Source organism: Athene cunicularia (genome assembly GCF_003259725.1).
Source record: "Athene cunicularia isolate RWA chromosome 1 unlocalized genomic scaffold, athCun1 chr1_part2, whole genome shotgun sequence".
In the NCBI taxonomy this organism is placed as follows: Eukaryota; Metazoa; Chordata; class Aves; order Strigiformes; family Strigidae; genus Athene; species Athene cunicularia.
Genome location: NW_020799092.1, coordinates 43,145,079 through 43,159,653, shown reverse-complemented (window position 1 = coordinate 43,159,653; position 14,575 = coordinate 43,145,079). Strand labels below are relative to the sequence as shown.

Here is a 14,575-nt window from a genome sequence, read left to right as displayed (position 1 = left end):
TTTTTAAACAATATCTAGGTGGCTTTAAAACAAATCCCTTCTATGAAACCAAATGGAAGCCTGTGTGGGTGGGGAGATATCCAGAGAAAGGGGGGAAGGCAGTGGAGGTGGCTCCTGTACATGCTCTTGCAAAAGCATGACTTGCATATAATGTGCATGCCTGAAAAAAAGTTTCTTTTCATTTAACCATCAAAATGTTTTGCTTAAGTCCACTGTGTGCAGTGTGCTTTCCTGACTGTGTGCTTAATGTTCCCCTGCAGACATCTCCATAACAATAGAATCTACTCCCTGGGAAAGAAATGCTTTGATGGGCTCCACAGCCTAGAGACTTTGTGAGTTGACCTCTTATTTGTTTCTTTTTTTTTTTTTTTAGAGTGTTTTCATTAATATTCTGAAAGAATAAAAATAGCCTAAAAGCCATATGAGGTTTTTGGCTTGCCTGATCACTACAAGATCTAAGTGATGGTTTACAATGACTCTATGTAGCAAATCCTATTTTTTACTATAAAACTAGTTTGCCTTTTTAATAAGCATTGTCAATTGATAAATTGTTTGAAGGACAATTGAAAACTGTACTGAGCATTGAAAAAGAAGTGGCTATTAATGAACAGTTATGTTTGCCTAGTTTAGTACTATTTATTTGTCTTGTTTAATCAATAAAGCTGATAGCTAGATTGGGAAATTGTCACAATGAAAAACTTTAAAATTAAGAAACTGTCTCACCATAGAGCAGGGTTACAAAATTAGATGGGTTTATTTTTTTTATCCCTGGAAATAGCAAAAGTGTCAGGTAGCCAAATTATGCACGTGTTTTACAAGAGGAGGAGTGTTGAAGTTGTATCCAAGGTTTTGTGTTTGAAGAGCTCTGATAAAGAGTAGCGCTGGTAAAGACTAAAATTTCCTCAAGTTTTCACCATAGTTCTGTTCAGAACAATTCAAATTTTCTTGAGTTTTTTAAAAAAAACCCTAAATTCTACAGAAGAACGCCAAACAGGAACACAGTGCTGATGGTTAGCACAAAGTATTTCACTGCAGAGTCAGTTAAATAAAGATATTGTCTTCTAGAGTAGGCCACAGACTCCAAAAATGCTACAGGGATGGTAAAACCTTGCATATCCTTCCCCCTGGCACTTGCCACAGTCAGCTGCATCATTTTCAGAGATTTTAGATTGTTCACCCAGCAAGGAGAGAGTCTAAAAGGCCTGTGATGAAGAACAAATAGGCAAAGTTTCAAACATGAATAATACTAGTCTAAAGTTGACTATTTGCTTTCTCATCCATAGAACTATGTACTGCACACTTTCGTTAAGATCACAAAGCGAGAAGTTTGGGACTTTTTTTTTTTTTTTTTTTACTAGTTTTCATTACATTGATCCCTTGCCACTGAATTGTGATTTTACAGTTTTGACTTTTAGCCAGCAGTGAGTTGAGAGGAAGTCCCTTAGTGTTGCACCAGAAAGGGGGACAGGAAAGGGAGAAGGAAAACGTAATTGTTTGTTTTGTTTTTTAAAGTGAGATTCACATGGCACTTGGGGGAAAAAACAGAACAATGGAGTAAGTAATTGCAAACCCAGTCCCAGCCACCTGGCATGAGAGAGATGAAAACATAAAGGACAGACAGGAACCTGAGAATAAGTGTAGGTGCAGCTACTTCACTGCAATAGGAGAATGTAGCACTTGCCTCAAGCACAGTAGTTGCATATTGTATAGACCAGTTTCCAGATAGTTTCAAGATAATCTAAAGAGATCTCGTGTAAATGATGGACACCAGCTTTAAGATCATTTGTTTTATTCGATGCATAGGTCTGGAAATCACATGTGACTGGAGGGCGAAAACAAACCATACATGACTGTAATCTCTTTTTGTCAATAAGCAGGAGAGAGAGATTTACAGGCAGGAAGGAAAGCCTTGTTGAGTTCAGACAGCAGTTTCCTGCCCGTATTACTTCAGTCTGATACTATTTCAATTTCAATCTGTTGTAAAATCTGAGTTGTGTTTTGCCTCTTCAAAAAGGCTTTTGCTCAAGTTTTTCAGATTATATTCTTCAGAAAGCAGTGCCAGAGAGCATCACAGTAAACTGCCATACCTCAATTTTAATTTCAGGTGTCTCCTGAATGCTAAAGGATGCACATGTCATGCTGAGGGCAGTAGTAGGTTTATAGTCCATTCAACCTACCAGAATAAAGTCTTATTACCACTGCAGCATGAGCAGTTCTAAAAGGAGAGGTGACTACCCTAGTTGAACTACAGTTTTTGCAATTTGTGTGGTTAGAAACATTCTCCTATGAATATTGAACATTAACAATACAGCTAATGGTAACATTGAACTTACTGTATGTTTTCTCACTTGTTTTAGACAGAGCAAGATTACCCCAAATCATTTTTACCCTTCAGGCTCCAGTATCTCTTATTTTTACTACATAACCGTTGGGAAATATCTCTTCAGAGATTTTTTCATCAGGAAAAAAAAAAAAAAGAAGAAAGACTAATACAACTAGACAGAGAGTCACAGGCAAATGAAACCTTTATAGTTAGCCATGTAAAATGCCCCTTGCCATACAAAGCTGTTGTATATTCTATTTGAAAGATTTTTTTTTCAGATTAATACTTTCAAATGACAAGAAGGATGGGCAATTTACAAAATAGCAAATCCCTTAATGGTATCTGTGTCCGTGTATGTTTTCTTTATTGCAGAATATCTAAGATATAACTAAAAATAGGATGCTAATAAAAAATAGGAACGATAATGTGCCCTAAATAGAGTTTGTTGGAAAACATCCATACACTTTTGTGGATTTCCTGGCTTTTAGCTGTATGCATTTATTCAATGCATGGAAGGTGATATTTCATTACAAATTCCAACAGTTCTATGTTATCCATTATGCAGTGCATAACCTAAATAATAAAATCTATTTTCACACAGAGATTTAAATTATAACAGTCTGGACGAGTTCCCCACCGCTATCAGGACACTAACAAACCTAAAAGAACTGTAAGTACAGATCTCATATTAGGAAGGAGGATGTTTTGTCTAGCATGTGATTTTTTTTCTAACGCTGATGATTTTATCAGTAATCCTTAAAAACTGATATCCTAGGAAAAACTAATAAACATGTCAACATGCATAAAAGATCATTTTTAACATTCAGTTTAGAGCATTCAGGTTCTGACAGTTCTGCTTTTATACTGCATTGTGCAGTGCGGTTTTTCCAGGAACTTCATCCTTGGACTACAGTAAATAATAAACACAATTAGTGTACTTTGGCTCCCAAACACAACAGTTGGATACTGCAAACAATCCAATATATCACAGCCTTCTAGTCGAAGAAGAAGAAGAAGGTGTGGCACCCTTATTAGCCCATCAGGTTTAAATGTCTTTACCTTCTTCCCTCCCTCCTCCCCATTAAATTAAAGCAGTTTCTTTTCAATATAAATAGTCCTTTGTAATGCTGTAAATAAAACACTTCTGGATGCACAGACATAGTTTGCTTATAAAAAAATCAGCAATTAAGCTGGCAAAGTTTATTGTAAGAAACAGCTGAATTATACAAATTGAATAACATTATATTCACACATCATACACACAATGTACACATCAGTGCATATGTTCAGAATTATTTCCATTTGAATTATTTACCATGTTATTGGTACTATCAGCACAGATTTTTGTAAAAAATAGGTAGTCATATACACAATTGTACCCTTGCTATATCACAAACTGATCTCAAAACTGCTTTAGGTATCCACCTGTGATTTTTTCCAAAGCAAGGAGCCCCAGGCAGTGATGACTTTAGCTCAGCACCTCCAGTGCTGGCAGAGTGGGGCTCTGAAGGAGGGAGTGGGGCTGTGAGTTTCTCAGCCCAACTATTCTCTGCCACTGTTAAGCCATCTATCAGCTGAAATAAGGAGTATGAAATCCAGTGGCCTTAAAGGATTGCCTTTTTGCTGACCTCTGGAGTCAGTAGCCAAATGTGAATCACCCAGGTTTGCAGGAAATGCACCTTGCCCAGTCCAGCAAAGTGCCTGATATGCTTGAGATTACTTACAGGCCCCTGTAGTACTTCACTTCTAAGTATCAAACATACTGTTTCAGATGAGCTCCTAGGTGCAAGAAACCTTTAGAGTGTGAAATTGCAACTTCACATCCTAAATGCAGCACCGACTATGAGACCGTGAGCTTCGGTGCTTTGTTTGGGGCCCAAAGTTAATCTTACAAACACCAGACGGCTCCCATGAGGTTGTACATGCCCTGCTGTTCTCACCCAGCTGGGAGCCCAGGTCCACAGAGGTTCAGCTCATTGCAGGGCCACCTTATTAAGAGTGTTTCTGGATGGGACCTCATTTCTCTCTCAGAATTTGTGCCTCCAAGCAACCATTCAGAGCTGGAGATCTGCTAGCAAGTGGCAATGAGTCAGGGCCGTATCTGTTTGATACTACAGGGACACCATTGCCCCAGATGCTCTGCACTACAAGGTCTCAGCTGTAGGAATAGTTCTCTCTCCCAAGTAAGTGGGTATAGCTGTTACCCAAAGTTTATGCATATATATTGTATTCGAGACTGGATTTTGAGGATACCTATAGATGCATTTTTCCCAGTGTGGCCTTAATATAGTTTTTTTACCCAGGCTGTGAAGTGCCTTCAGTTCAGACAGAGTGTATCACTTGGGTACAGTGCCCCAGGACACAGGCTGCAGCCCTGAGCATGCTCTGTTCAGACCAGTTCAGAAGTGCTTCAGGCTCTTCTGTGCATAAATGCACCGGAGTCTGCTCTTGGTTGATGATGGGGCTGCTCCCTCCCTCTGACTTAAGTCAGAATGGTGATGGGGGGCCAGATACTGCCCTGGGAAGTAATCATGCCATTTCCTTATCTTTTCTGCCATGCAAGGAATCCCATTCAATACAGCCACAAAACCAGCCTGTTTACTGGTTCTAGATTAACTGGGATCCTCATATTGCTTAGAGTCTGAATCTACATGGATGCAGTTTTTATTGCACGCAAAAGAACTAGGGATTTAGAGCCTTGCTCTGCGGCTCATCAGCAGTAGCACAATGCCTAAACAAGTAAAGCCAATAATGTGGGACCTGATCAAGTAATGACCAAGTGTGCTTGCATCAGTGAACAATTTGAGGCTTTCTAAATGCATAAATTTAAGCTGGGAAGCCTTTTTCATACCCGACTGAACTAATGGGAGTTTCCCACACAAATCATCATTGTTCTTTTGAAATCTTAGTTGTATCTTTTGTTTCTCACAATGGAGAATTACTCATATGAATAAAATCCAGTAATTAATGATGAGACAAACATTTGACCCTCTATCCAGCAGGCACAACTACATTGGATAGTTTGTTCATGTCCACATTTAAAATATTTCTACAAAAGGTGGTTGTGGGAGGCTCAACATATTACAATATAATGTATAAAATCATTTATGTGATAAACTTGTGCAATCCATTATTATCCCATCAAAAGAAATAATTGCAATTTAACAAGTACAGGGGGAAATATATATATACTGTTTTATTGTTATTTATTTAAGTATTAATATTTAACTATTAATGTTACTAATTTGTATATGCGTCTGTATATTTACATTAGATCTATATACTTACAAACATAAATTCATAAATACAGGACATAGAGCTACAAAGCATTTTCGTACTGAGGGCATCTGAATTTTAAAATGCCATTTTGCAGTTTACTTCATTAGAATGGTTTTGTTCGTTTAGAAAAGTGCAGAATTCCAGCTATTTTGGTTTTTTCTTTTCTTTTGCTTTTTTCAGTTCCATCTTGTCCTAGAAAACAAGGGCATACCTTTACATACAGACACTTTTCTTATTACAAACAAAAAAAAACGTACGTTGTGAACACAGATTGTGCCTTCACTTTTTTTTTCTTACTGTGTAAACCATTTTTCCTTTTGTAGGGGATTTCATAGCAATAACATCAAGTCAATACCTGAGCGTGCATTTGTGGGTAATCCATCACTTATTACAATGTAAGTGATATGAGTCTTTCAGTGACTCTTATTAGAAAATGTGGAATTAAGTATTGTATTTGTGGCTAATTGTCAAATAGCTCTTCTTGTGAGCATACTGTGTAGCACATCATTATACAAGCAAACAAGCTCTTATCTTTCCATCTTCATGGATGCCTGTTTAAGGGAAGCGAATAGTGGTCTCTGGCCTTTGACCTTTTATTTGAACTATTTCTTCTAAGTCTCTTAGCATTACTGTCAATGTAGAAGCTAGCAAAAATTACTCTTGATGGATTCCAGTCTCAGTTCCCATTGTCTTACATGAGAATGCATTTAATAGGCAAACCTCAAAATAAGAAATTGTAAAATAAATGTAAGAAAAATAGTGACTCATTCTGAGCAATATTATTCTATGAGCAAAAGCAGTGTGACTTCAAAAGTGAAAGGGAACCTCTTCTGAGTAGGTAAAGTTCTGACTTCTTCACCTGCTGACCTTAAATTTGTCTCAGGTCATAACAATATTCTTCATATTTGGATTCCTGTCTTTGCAAACCTGGGAGGAAGAGGGAATATTTTGTTGACTGGCTTCTGGGTTTAAAGCTAAGAGAACAATGACTAGTTGAATAATCAAAATGTGAAATGTGGTTGATAGATAAAGATGAGTGGATGAGAAAACCCCAGAGATTCACCTGTGCTACAATCAGAGGTGCACAGTCTGTGATTCATTGTGGAGAGTTTACTCATTTGCTTATAGTATAATCGTGTAATATATTTAGAAACTTCAAATATTTCTCATAAAATCTTTTTATCCTGTTTTTGCAGACATTTTTATGATAACCCTATCCAGCTGGTTGGAAAATCTGCTTTTCAACACTTACCAGAACTCAGAACTCTGTATGTGTTTACATTTTTATTTTAAATGCCTTTATATATTGCAGTATTAGAGTTGTCTCACACTTCCCTCACCTCAATTGTATTAAAATTATGGGTTTGAATTCTAGGACTTTAAATGGTGCATCACAGATAACAGAGTTTCCTGATCTGACAGGGACTACGAGTCTGGAGAGTTTGTAAGTGCCAGAGAAGTATTTTTGCTTCGTTTTATTTTCTTGAGTACTGACTTATTTTAAAGAATGTCCTAAAAAAATATATTTGTTTTGCAATCTTTAAAAAGTAATCTATTTTTTTCTTTTTTTTTTTTAAATAAATACTTTCAACAGGACACTAACAGGAGCACAGATCACCTCTCTCCCCAAATCAGCTTGTGACCAGTTACCTAATCTCCAAGTGCTGTATGTTTCAGTAAGATTATTAACATTACATTAATGCAAGAGATTAATGGATAAATGAAATTAGTATGATTTTTAAATTACCCAGTTACTGCTATTTCTGTGTATCACGTTACTTCCTAGGAAGTCAGCTGAGGGAGCGGGACCCCATGTTACTCAAAAAGCTCACAACCCCCACGGATCAGTCAGGTTTTCCTGTACGTTGCTGAAAAAGATAATCACTTTGCCTATTTTTAGGAAAGGGTAAAACAGTTCTTGATTTTGTTTAAAAAACCACAGAACTACCTTATTTTCCATTCATTCTGTCTCTACTACAGTAGTCTGAGGGTTTTTTCCTCACCGAGGAAGATAATTCAATGAAGTGAATGGGACATATATATAAGGAGTGCGGTTTTAAGTCCTTGTAATGCTCCTCTTTTAGTTTCTTTTCCAATCAGACATAAGTAGCTGACTGAAATTTTAATAGACTGTTCCTTGGCATAGTTGGCATAGTTGGGGCATAGATTTTATACTAAATAACCAGTATTTTATAGCTTGGAAATTTCCTTGGAGTTTGCTTAATTACTAACGAAAGTAATCGTGTCCTCTTCTTTGAGAATGAACCAACAGCACTTCTCTATGTATTACATCACTAGGAAGGTATTTGCTATTAGTTCTCTGGACAGCATTGAAATAGCACTAATTGTAACACATTATTTGAATACCAGCATGACTGTCACGAACATTTCCAGAAAAAAATTAAGTTTTAGTTGATGGACTCAATATAATCATTGCCAGAATGAGAAAAGACAGAAACAGAGTCTGTTGCCAGAAGTCTGCACACAGACTCAAGTTTAAATATGTCCTGCATTATTCAAAACCAATAAATAATCTCAAAACAGAAGGCAAATAAATACTATAGTAATTAATAACTTGTGCAGTTCATAGTAGAGTAGGACTGTCCGTTGGGAATTCACATTTTTTATTTTTGAGTATCACCCTGCATTATTACAGCTGATATTTTAAGGGGGGGGGGGGGTGTATTCAGAGTTGCTCTTTCCCCTGTCCAATCAGATTGGAACAATCCCGCCAAGCCCACATTTAGGTTTGCACATCAGTTTTGCCTGTGCCATAAAGTATAACGGTGTGCTGAACCCCGCAAGTTTACCTGGAGACTGTGATCTTGAAGGGGCTTCCTGGCTCAGATACATGCACAAACACTTCTTTGAAAGACAATTTGTGCATCCTACCTGCCTACCAATACTTCCAAATGTGGATTAATGTGCAGGGAGGCTTCTTGGGTGCCTGTGCACCTGCAGGGAAGGTGTATGTGAGAACATGGTTGCAGGAGTCCTCGAGAGACTACCCTCAGCACAGCTGGGTACCCACCTCAACACAGTAACCAAACCCACTTGCCCTCTGCTGCTGCCAAGAGCCTCATGTACTAACAAAGTGGGAAAAAATCCTTAAAAATAAACAAGTAAAATATTTCCTGGAGTTCTAACAGAAACTGAATGAAGAAGGGGTTTGATTTTGGGTTGGAGGTTTTTCTGTGTGTGAAGAAGGAGTGTCAGTATACACAAAATTCAAGCTGATCACATCTGAGAAGACCCAAGTCACAAATCTGGACATGACAGAATAGCCACAGTCCACCAGACATACTAAATGTCTTTTACCTTGGCCTAAACGCCTCCAGCTCACTTGAATTATCCTCTGTCATGTCTGATTTGGACCACAGAGTACCTGTGAAAAATAGAAAAAGGAGAAGCCATAATCTTCCCTGCTGTAACAAATATATATATATATATATATATATATACATACACTGATGATAGCCTTTATGCATAGTAAAAGCAAAGTAGAATACCTTAAAAACACACATAGTCATTATTTGCACGACTTACATAAATCAAATGTAGAATAATGTAAATGCCCCTGCTGAAATAGTAATGGTGAAAATAAAACTTCAACAAGGAAGCAAATGAGTGGAGATGAAGCAGTTTTAAAGAATTTGAAACAGGAGTGAAAAAGAGATTACTCTTTTACATGATAATATTGGATAACTGTGGAAAATAAATTTTTCCTGATTATAGGCGTAAGCTTTTTTTCTATATTCTTTTCACTAATAAATTTCCCATTCAGTTTTCCCTGAGCAACATGTATATATAGGATGAGACTGTTGGATGGTGGGGGTTGGTGCTTGGTTCCTTTTTTTTTTTTTCCCTCCAATTTCTGCAAATTGCCTGGGCTTGGTTTTGATTAGTTATATTATACTATAAATCAGTCCAGATGTTTCAGTTATTCTGTAATTTGTTGAGTTTTGGCTCAAGTCTTTTTAAGGTTTTTTTCCTCCCATGTAGTGATTGATTTCAAAGTTAGTTCCAATTTTTTTTTTAACCATTTCCCTCAGTTATAAGATATAACAGTCTGAGCATCAGAGGCAATAGTGCTTAATTAAAAGCATAGAATAGAAAGCTGATTACAGTCCATTGTGATTATTACCAGAAGATACAGGATCTTCTCTGAAAATATTTAGTAGATTAAAATAAATAAATCTATGTTTAGTAGATTATTTTAAGTGGTTTAAATATTTGTCAGAATTTAAACATGATGAATATGAAGTCTGTGATGTAAATCCAATATTGTCTATGAGCAGATGGTCAATATCGTTACTGTAAAACACTCGGCAGAAGTCTACACTTCAGGCAGGAAATCTTCAGACAATGCAAGGAATTTGCAAACGTAGGATATGGAGTTAATACATCTTCCCTTTTCCCCTCCTCTTTCTTCCTCAGTTAGAAATCAAAATCTGACAGATGAGAGATGATAAGTGAGTTTCCACATTTTTGTTCTTCTGTGAGTGTGGATAAAAAGAAGTTATTTTAAATTGAGCATGAAGGTAGACAATGAAAGATCTTTTTCTTTTACTGTTACTTTGATGTTAATCTTTTCTTTTCTTGTGTATTACAGGGATCTGTCTTATAACCTGCTGAAAGATTTACCTTGTTTTACCACATGTAAAAAACTCCAAAAAATGTAAGCATCAAACTACCGTAAAAAGCATAAAAATAATCATCTATATACAAATGCGTTTGAACATCATTAACTTGGTTATTGCTGGCTGATTTGACATATCCCAAATACATACCCTTACAGTATATTGAAGTGGATCATAAACACAGTCTAAAACACCCCAAGTCCTCCAAGTGTCTTTGAAACTGAGGAGATTCTTATTGCTATTTCAGTGACTTGCATCACAATGAAATCGGTGAAATCAAAGCAGACACGTTTCAGCAGCTGGCTGCTCTTCGGTCTCTGTGAGTACAGCCCTAAAAGCCATTCACCAACGTTCTTAAAAACATGGGGTATATACTGTCGGCTCACTACATATCCCAAAACATCCTTTTTTCTGCTTTTCCTCACTTTGATCTTTCACCCGTTAGGTCATAACTGTGAAAGGAGAACAAACATTGTGATGTTTAGCATTTGCAGCAATGAATCCAAAGGTGTAAACTTAGAGCTATAAAAGCTGTTACATCTGAATGTTTCTGATGGAGGTGGAGAGAGACACTGAGCCAGAGATGGCATCTGTTGGCAGGTTCACATAATAATCAGCTCTAGGTAGCATGAAATCTTCTAATAGAGAACAGCATCTTAAGAAATAGAGTCCAGTCATGTGTGGGTTTCTAGTTTTCACACAGATGCATGTGCTAATCAGAGTAACTTTGTCAAGAAATTACTCATGGTTGTAAGTTTTCGCAGGATCAAACCCATACATTTTTTTAAGAGTTGCTTTCAATCTTTTTGATTTTTCAAGGGCGGTGAGGATTGAGATTAGGAAGTTATTGACAATGGATTTGCTGTTCTTAGTCACATCATGAGGACCTCTTAAAGTAGTCCATGTACCTCACCCTTCTCTCTGCAGCCTTAGGAAGGTGTGAAGCAGATGGAAAATAACTGCCTTAGACTGTAGAAGGCATTAAGAGGTTTTAAGAAAGTTGTCAGTTTAATAACTAACACCATTAACTGACTAACATAATTTTAAAATGGAAAAAAGATTTTGCACTGTGAGATATGCAGAAGTTTATTGAAAATATTTGCATGTCATTAATACCTTTTTTATATTTGAGCATTCTATTCAAGTGTATGAAAACTTGCATATTCACTTAGTGGGTATGTAATTTTCCACTCACTTTTCTTGTAGGAATTTAGCTTGGAACAAAATTAAAGTTATTCACCCCAATGCCTTCTCCTCTTTACCATCTCTGATCAAACTGTAAGTATTTGTATATTTTCTACATTTAAATTGTCACATTTTTCTTGCAAGAGTGTACAAAAATGTAATAACTTGGTGCCCCAGCAGAAACTGAGGCTTTCTCTAGTCTAATCTTCCAGTCTTTTGAATCTGTGTCTAAATGATTGCTTTCTTTTACTTCACTAGTTCCCACAGGTATTATGGCAAAGGTGCATGTAACACTGTGTAATGAGAGCGATTTGGGGTCCGTGAATAATAACAGTGCATCTGCTTTGCTTCATTCAATTTGTTAGCAGTTTAGCCTCTTGATTCAGAGGGGAATATTTCCTGTTATCTGTGTTTCAGGATGAAGGAACTGAATTTAAAATTAAATAAGAAAAGTTTTCCAGTATGCATCTTTATTTCATCATTCCTCATTTGATGGAATAGTTTTTCTTCTTTAGTAAGGTCAGCCAGAGTAGTTAGTGATAAAAATATCAGCAGCCAATTTTGCAGGCCTTGTCACAAGCACTTCTCAGTCCTTAATAAGTTTTTCCCACTTCTTACTGTCATTGTAATGCCTCTTTAAGGTGAATCCCCGAGACATTGGGTGTATGGGGAAGATGTGAAAAAAAATTCCTCTGGAATCATCTTGTTGCATGGTTATCACAAAGATACACTGATGGGCATTTGCTCACAGATAATCCAGTAGTTGGTGGGATACCTACATTTGCAAAGGCATATTCATTTCTGTTGATGTCCAAACCCTCCCCTCTGAATGGTGCAGTGAAAAATGTCCATAAAGACAATGTTGTCTATGATACCCTGTTAAGGCCCTCCTCAGAAGTTTCCTAATTTGTGAGATGAGCAATAAATTGTAGCTTTGGTAAATAGCATAGAACAGTCAGAGGGGATTAAAGAAAAAAGCCCTTTAACACACATGCAGTAACACAGTGTACCAGTGTTTCCTGAAATGGTAGTCTCTAAGCCTGGTCTGACTGAAGTGAGCATTCATTTTTACCATTGTGGTAGGACCAGAATTTCATCTTTGGTATTTAACTATGTTGTGAGCAAGTGGACACAGAGTAAACCAGATAGGTAGAAGACCAATCTATCAACATACCTTATTTTACGTCTAGCTCTTTGATTTCAGTAGATAGTCCAAGAGACAGGAACTTTGCCGTGCAGCCTTGGGCATAAAAGCATTTCGGCAGCATCAGACTCCTCTTTGTCCTCCTTGACTGTTGACCATTTTAAGTATTGCAGTGTAGATAATTGTGAAGAGGACTGAAAAGCCTCATAGAATAAATGGGAGAGGGAGAAATACAGAATACCTCTGGACTTCCCCCTCTTTGATTATTTTACCATATCTCCTTGATCACTGTCACTTTTTTGTTCACCTGATTTATTTTCCCCCACTTCTGTATCTGTTCATCTGCACTGTCTTCCCTCAGCTCCTCAGACAAACCTCAGTTTAAAACTGTCACCTTCATCTGCTCCAGCCCAGACCCATCCTACACTGAAACATGTCTTCCCCGTACACCTGACCTGACCCTTGTGGAGCTTTCAGTGTAACATGGCCTCTAGCATAGCACTGAATCTTTTAAGCTGCTCTGGTACTGGCTCCCTTTAATTCAAACAATCTAATTAACAGATTATAAATTAATTTGCTGGTCTCCAAACTGACACTATGAATGTTTGGAGTCAAAATTTGTCAACAGAAACAGCTAACTGATAGATACTACTGTTAGCTTTCTTCTAGACACATAGGTGCATACTCCTGAGTGGTGCTGCAGCCTTGCTCCACTGACTGGGGCTCTGTTTATTGCAGTCATTTTTGATCAAGTTAAAAAAGTCTAACCTGTTCTTCAAATGTGTCACTTCTAGTGCTGAAGAAAAAAACTGAAAACCCATAAGCTGATTTTTATTTGCTGTTATGCAGGGATGTGTCATCCAACCTTTTGTCCTCTTTTCCTGTGACGGGGCTACATGGTTTAACTCATTTAAAATTAACAGGAAATCATGCCCTACAAAGTTTGATATCATCTGAAAATTTTCCAGAACTCAAGTGAGTATATCATTAAAACTAATAAGCCACATTTGTGTTCATGTGCAATGGAAGGTGTGTCAGTGTGTAGCGCATGTTACTTCATCTTGTCAGTCTTTGATCTGTGCTGTTAAAACTAAAGCAAATATGATAAAAATGATAGACTTCTTTTATTATGCTGAGTTTTAACTGAAAAAACTATGAAGGGTTTTGAAATATTAACTGCAGTACTTGCTTAATACAAGCCACATCTGCTTCCTGGTGATACGTTTCAAAAGCTGTTAAAACAATATTGCTAGGGGCTTAGTGATATGTCCTTCTTCTACTGGGCTGTGCTTACAGAATTTCCATTATATTTAACAAGAACACAACAAATATCAAGGGAGGAATATACTCCTGAAGTTCCAGAATATTTGACCTCTTTTGTTTGAACATATTTTTTCTGTAAGCTTTTGATTAAGATTCAGATAATACTTTGCCATTATTACTAAAACATTTTGATGCTAGTAATTTTCTGCTGGGTGCTCTGTGATAGAGGAAGGAAATGTTCCCTAGAGATCATTTGCAGCTCTGCCAGGCACTGGATGACCATAGAGAAATCTCAGTAAATAAAGTTTTGCCTCTGACTTCAGGGTATTAGTGTCCCCTAACTCTCCTGCGGGACAGCTGAGCACGCACACGACCGTTGTGATCAAGCAATGCCCATTTATTACAACTAAGAAATCCCGCACACGTCAGTAACATGCAGTACAAGTCCTCAAGACTGGACAGTTAACTTAGCCCGCGCTTTAAACCTTCTTATGATTGGATAAGAAGTGCCACATCAGCCTTGCCAGGCTTCCTGCCTTGGGTAACTTCCTCTTCCATCCCAAAGCCTTCTGGGGGTTGTTTGTCTCGTCGAGCTTCTCCCCCCTCATTCAGGGCCACATCCTTATCGCATTCTTGCTCAGCTGAGGCTCTTATCAGTCTTGTTCTCATGCAGGATTGCTCACATGTCCGTTCTCTCGTAGGAAGCCCTCTAGAATCCCAACACTCTCCCTCGATTTTTAT

The 14,575-nt window shown here is 37.4% G+C and overlaps 1 protein-coding gene across 3 annotated transcripts in view; it reads left to right on the top strand.

The window, feature by feature from the left end:
• The window catches only part of LGR5 (leucine rich repeat containing G protein-coupled receptor 5), a 57,345-nt gene that overhangs the window by 31,749 nt on the left and 11,021 nt on the right, over window positions 1-14,575 (top strand). For 2 of the 3 annotated variants that reach the window (XM_026868149.1, XM_026868151.1), the window contains 10 exons: window positions 261-332; window positions 2,925-2,993; window positions 5,926-5,997; window positions 6,799-6,870; window positions 6,978-7,046; window positions 7,197-7,268; window positions 10,215-10,280; window positions 10,490-10,561; window positions 11,449-11,520; window positions 13,421-13,546. In XM_026868149.1, the coding sequence (XP_026723950.1) occupies window positions 261-332; window positions 2,925-2,993; window positions 5,926-5,997; window positions 6,799-6,870; window positions 6,978-7,046; window positions 7,197-7,268; window positions 10,215-10,280; window positions 10,490-10,561; window positions 11,449-11,520; window positions 13,421-13,546 (762 nt within the window). The remainder of the gene's footprint in view (window positions 1-260; window positions 333-2,924; window positions 2,994-5,925; window positions 5,998-6,798; window positions 6,871-6,977; window positions 7,047-7,196; window positions 7,269-10,214; window positions 10,281-10,489; window positions 10,562-11,448; window positions 11,521-13,420; window positions 13,547-14,575) is intronic. The other variant, XM_026868150.1, reaches the window with a different exon arrangement.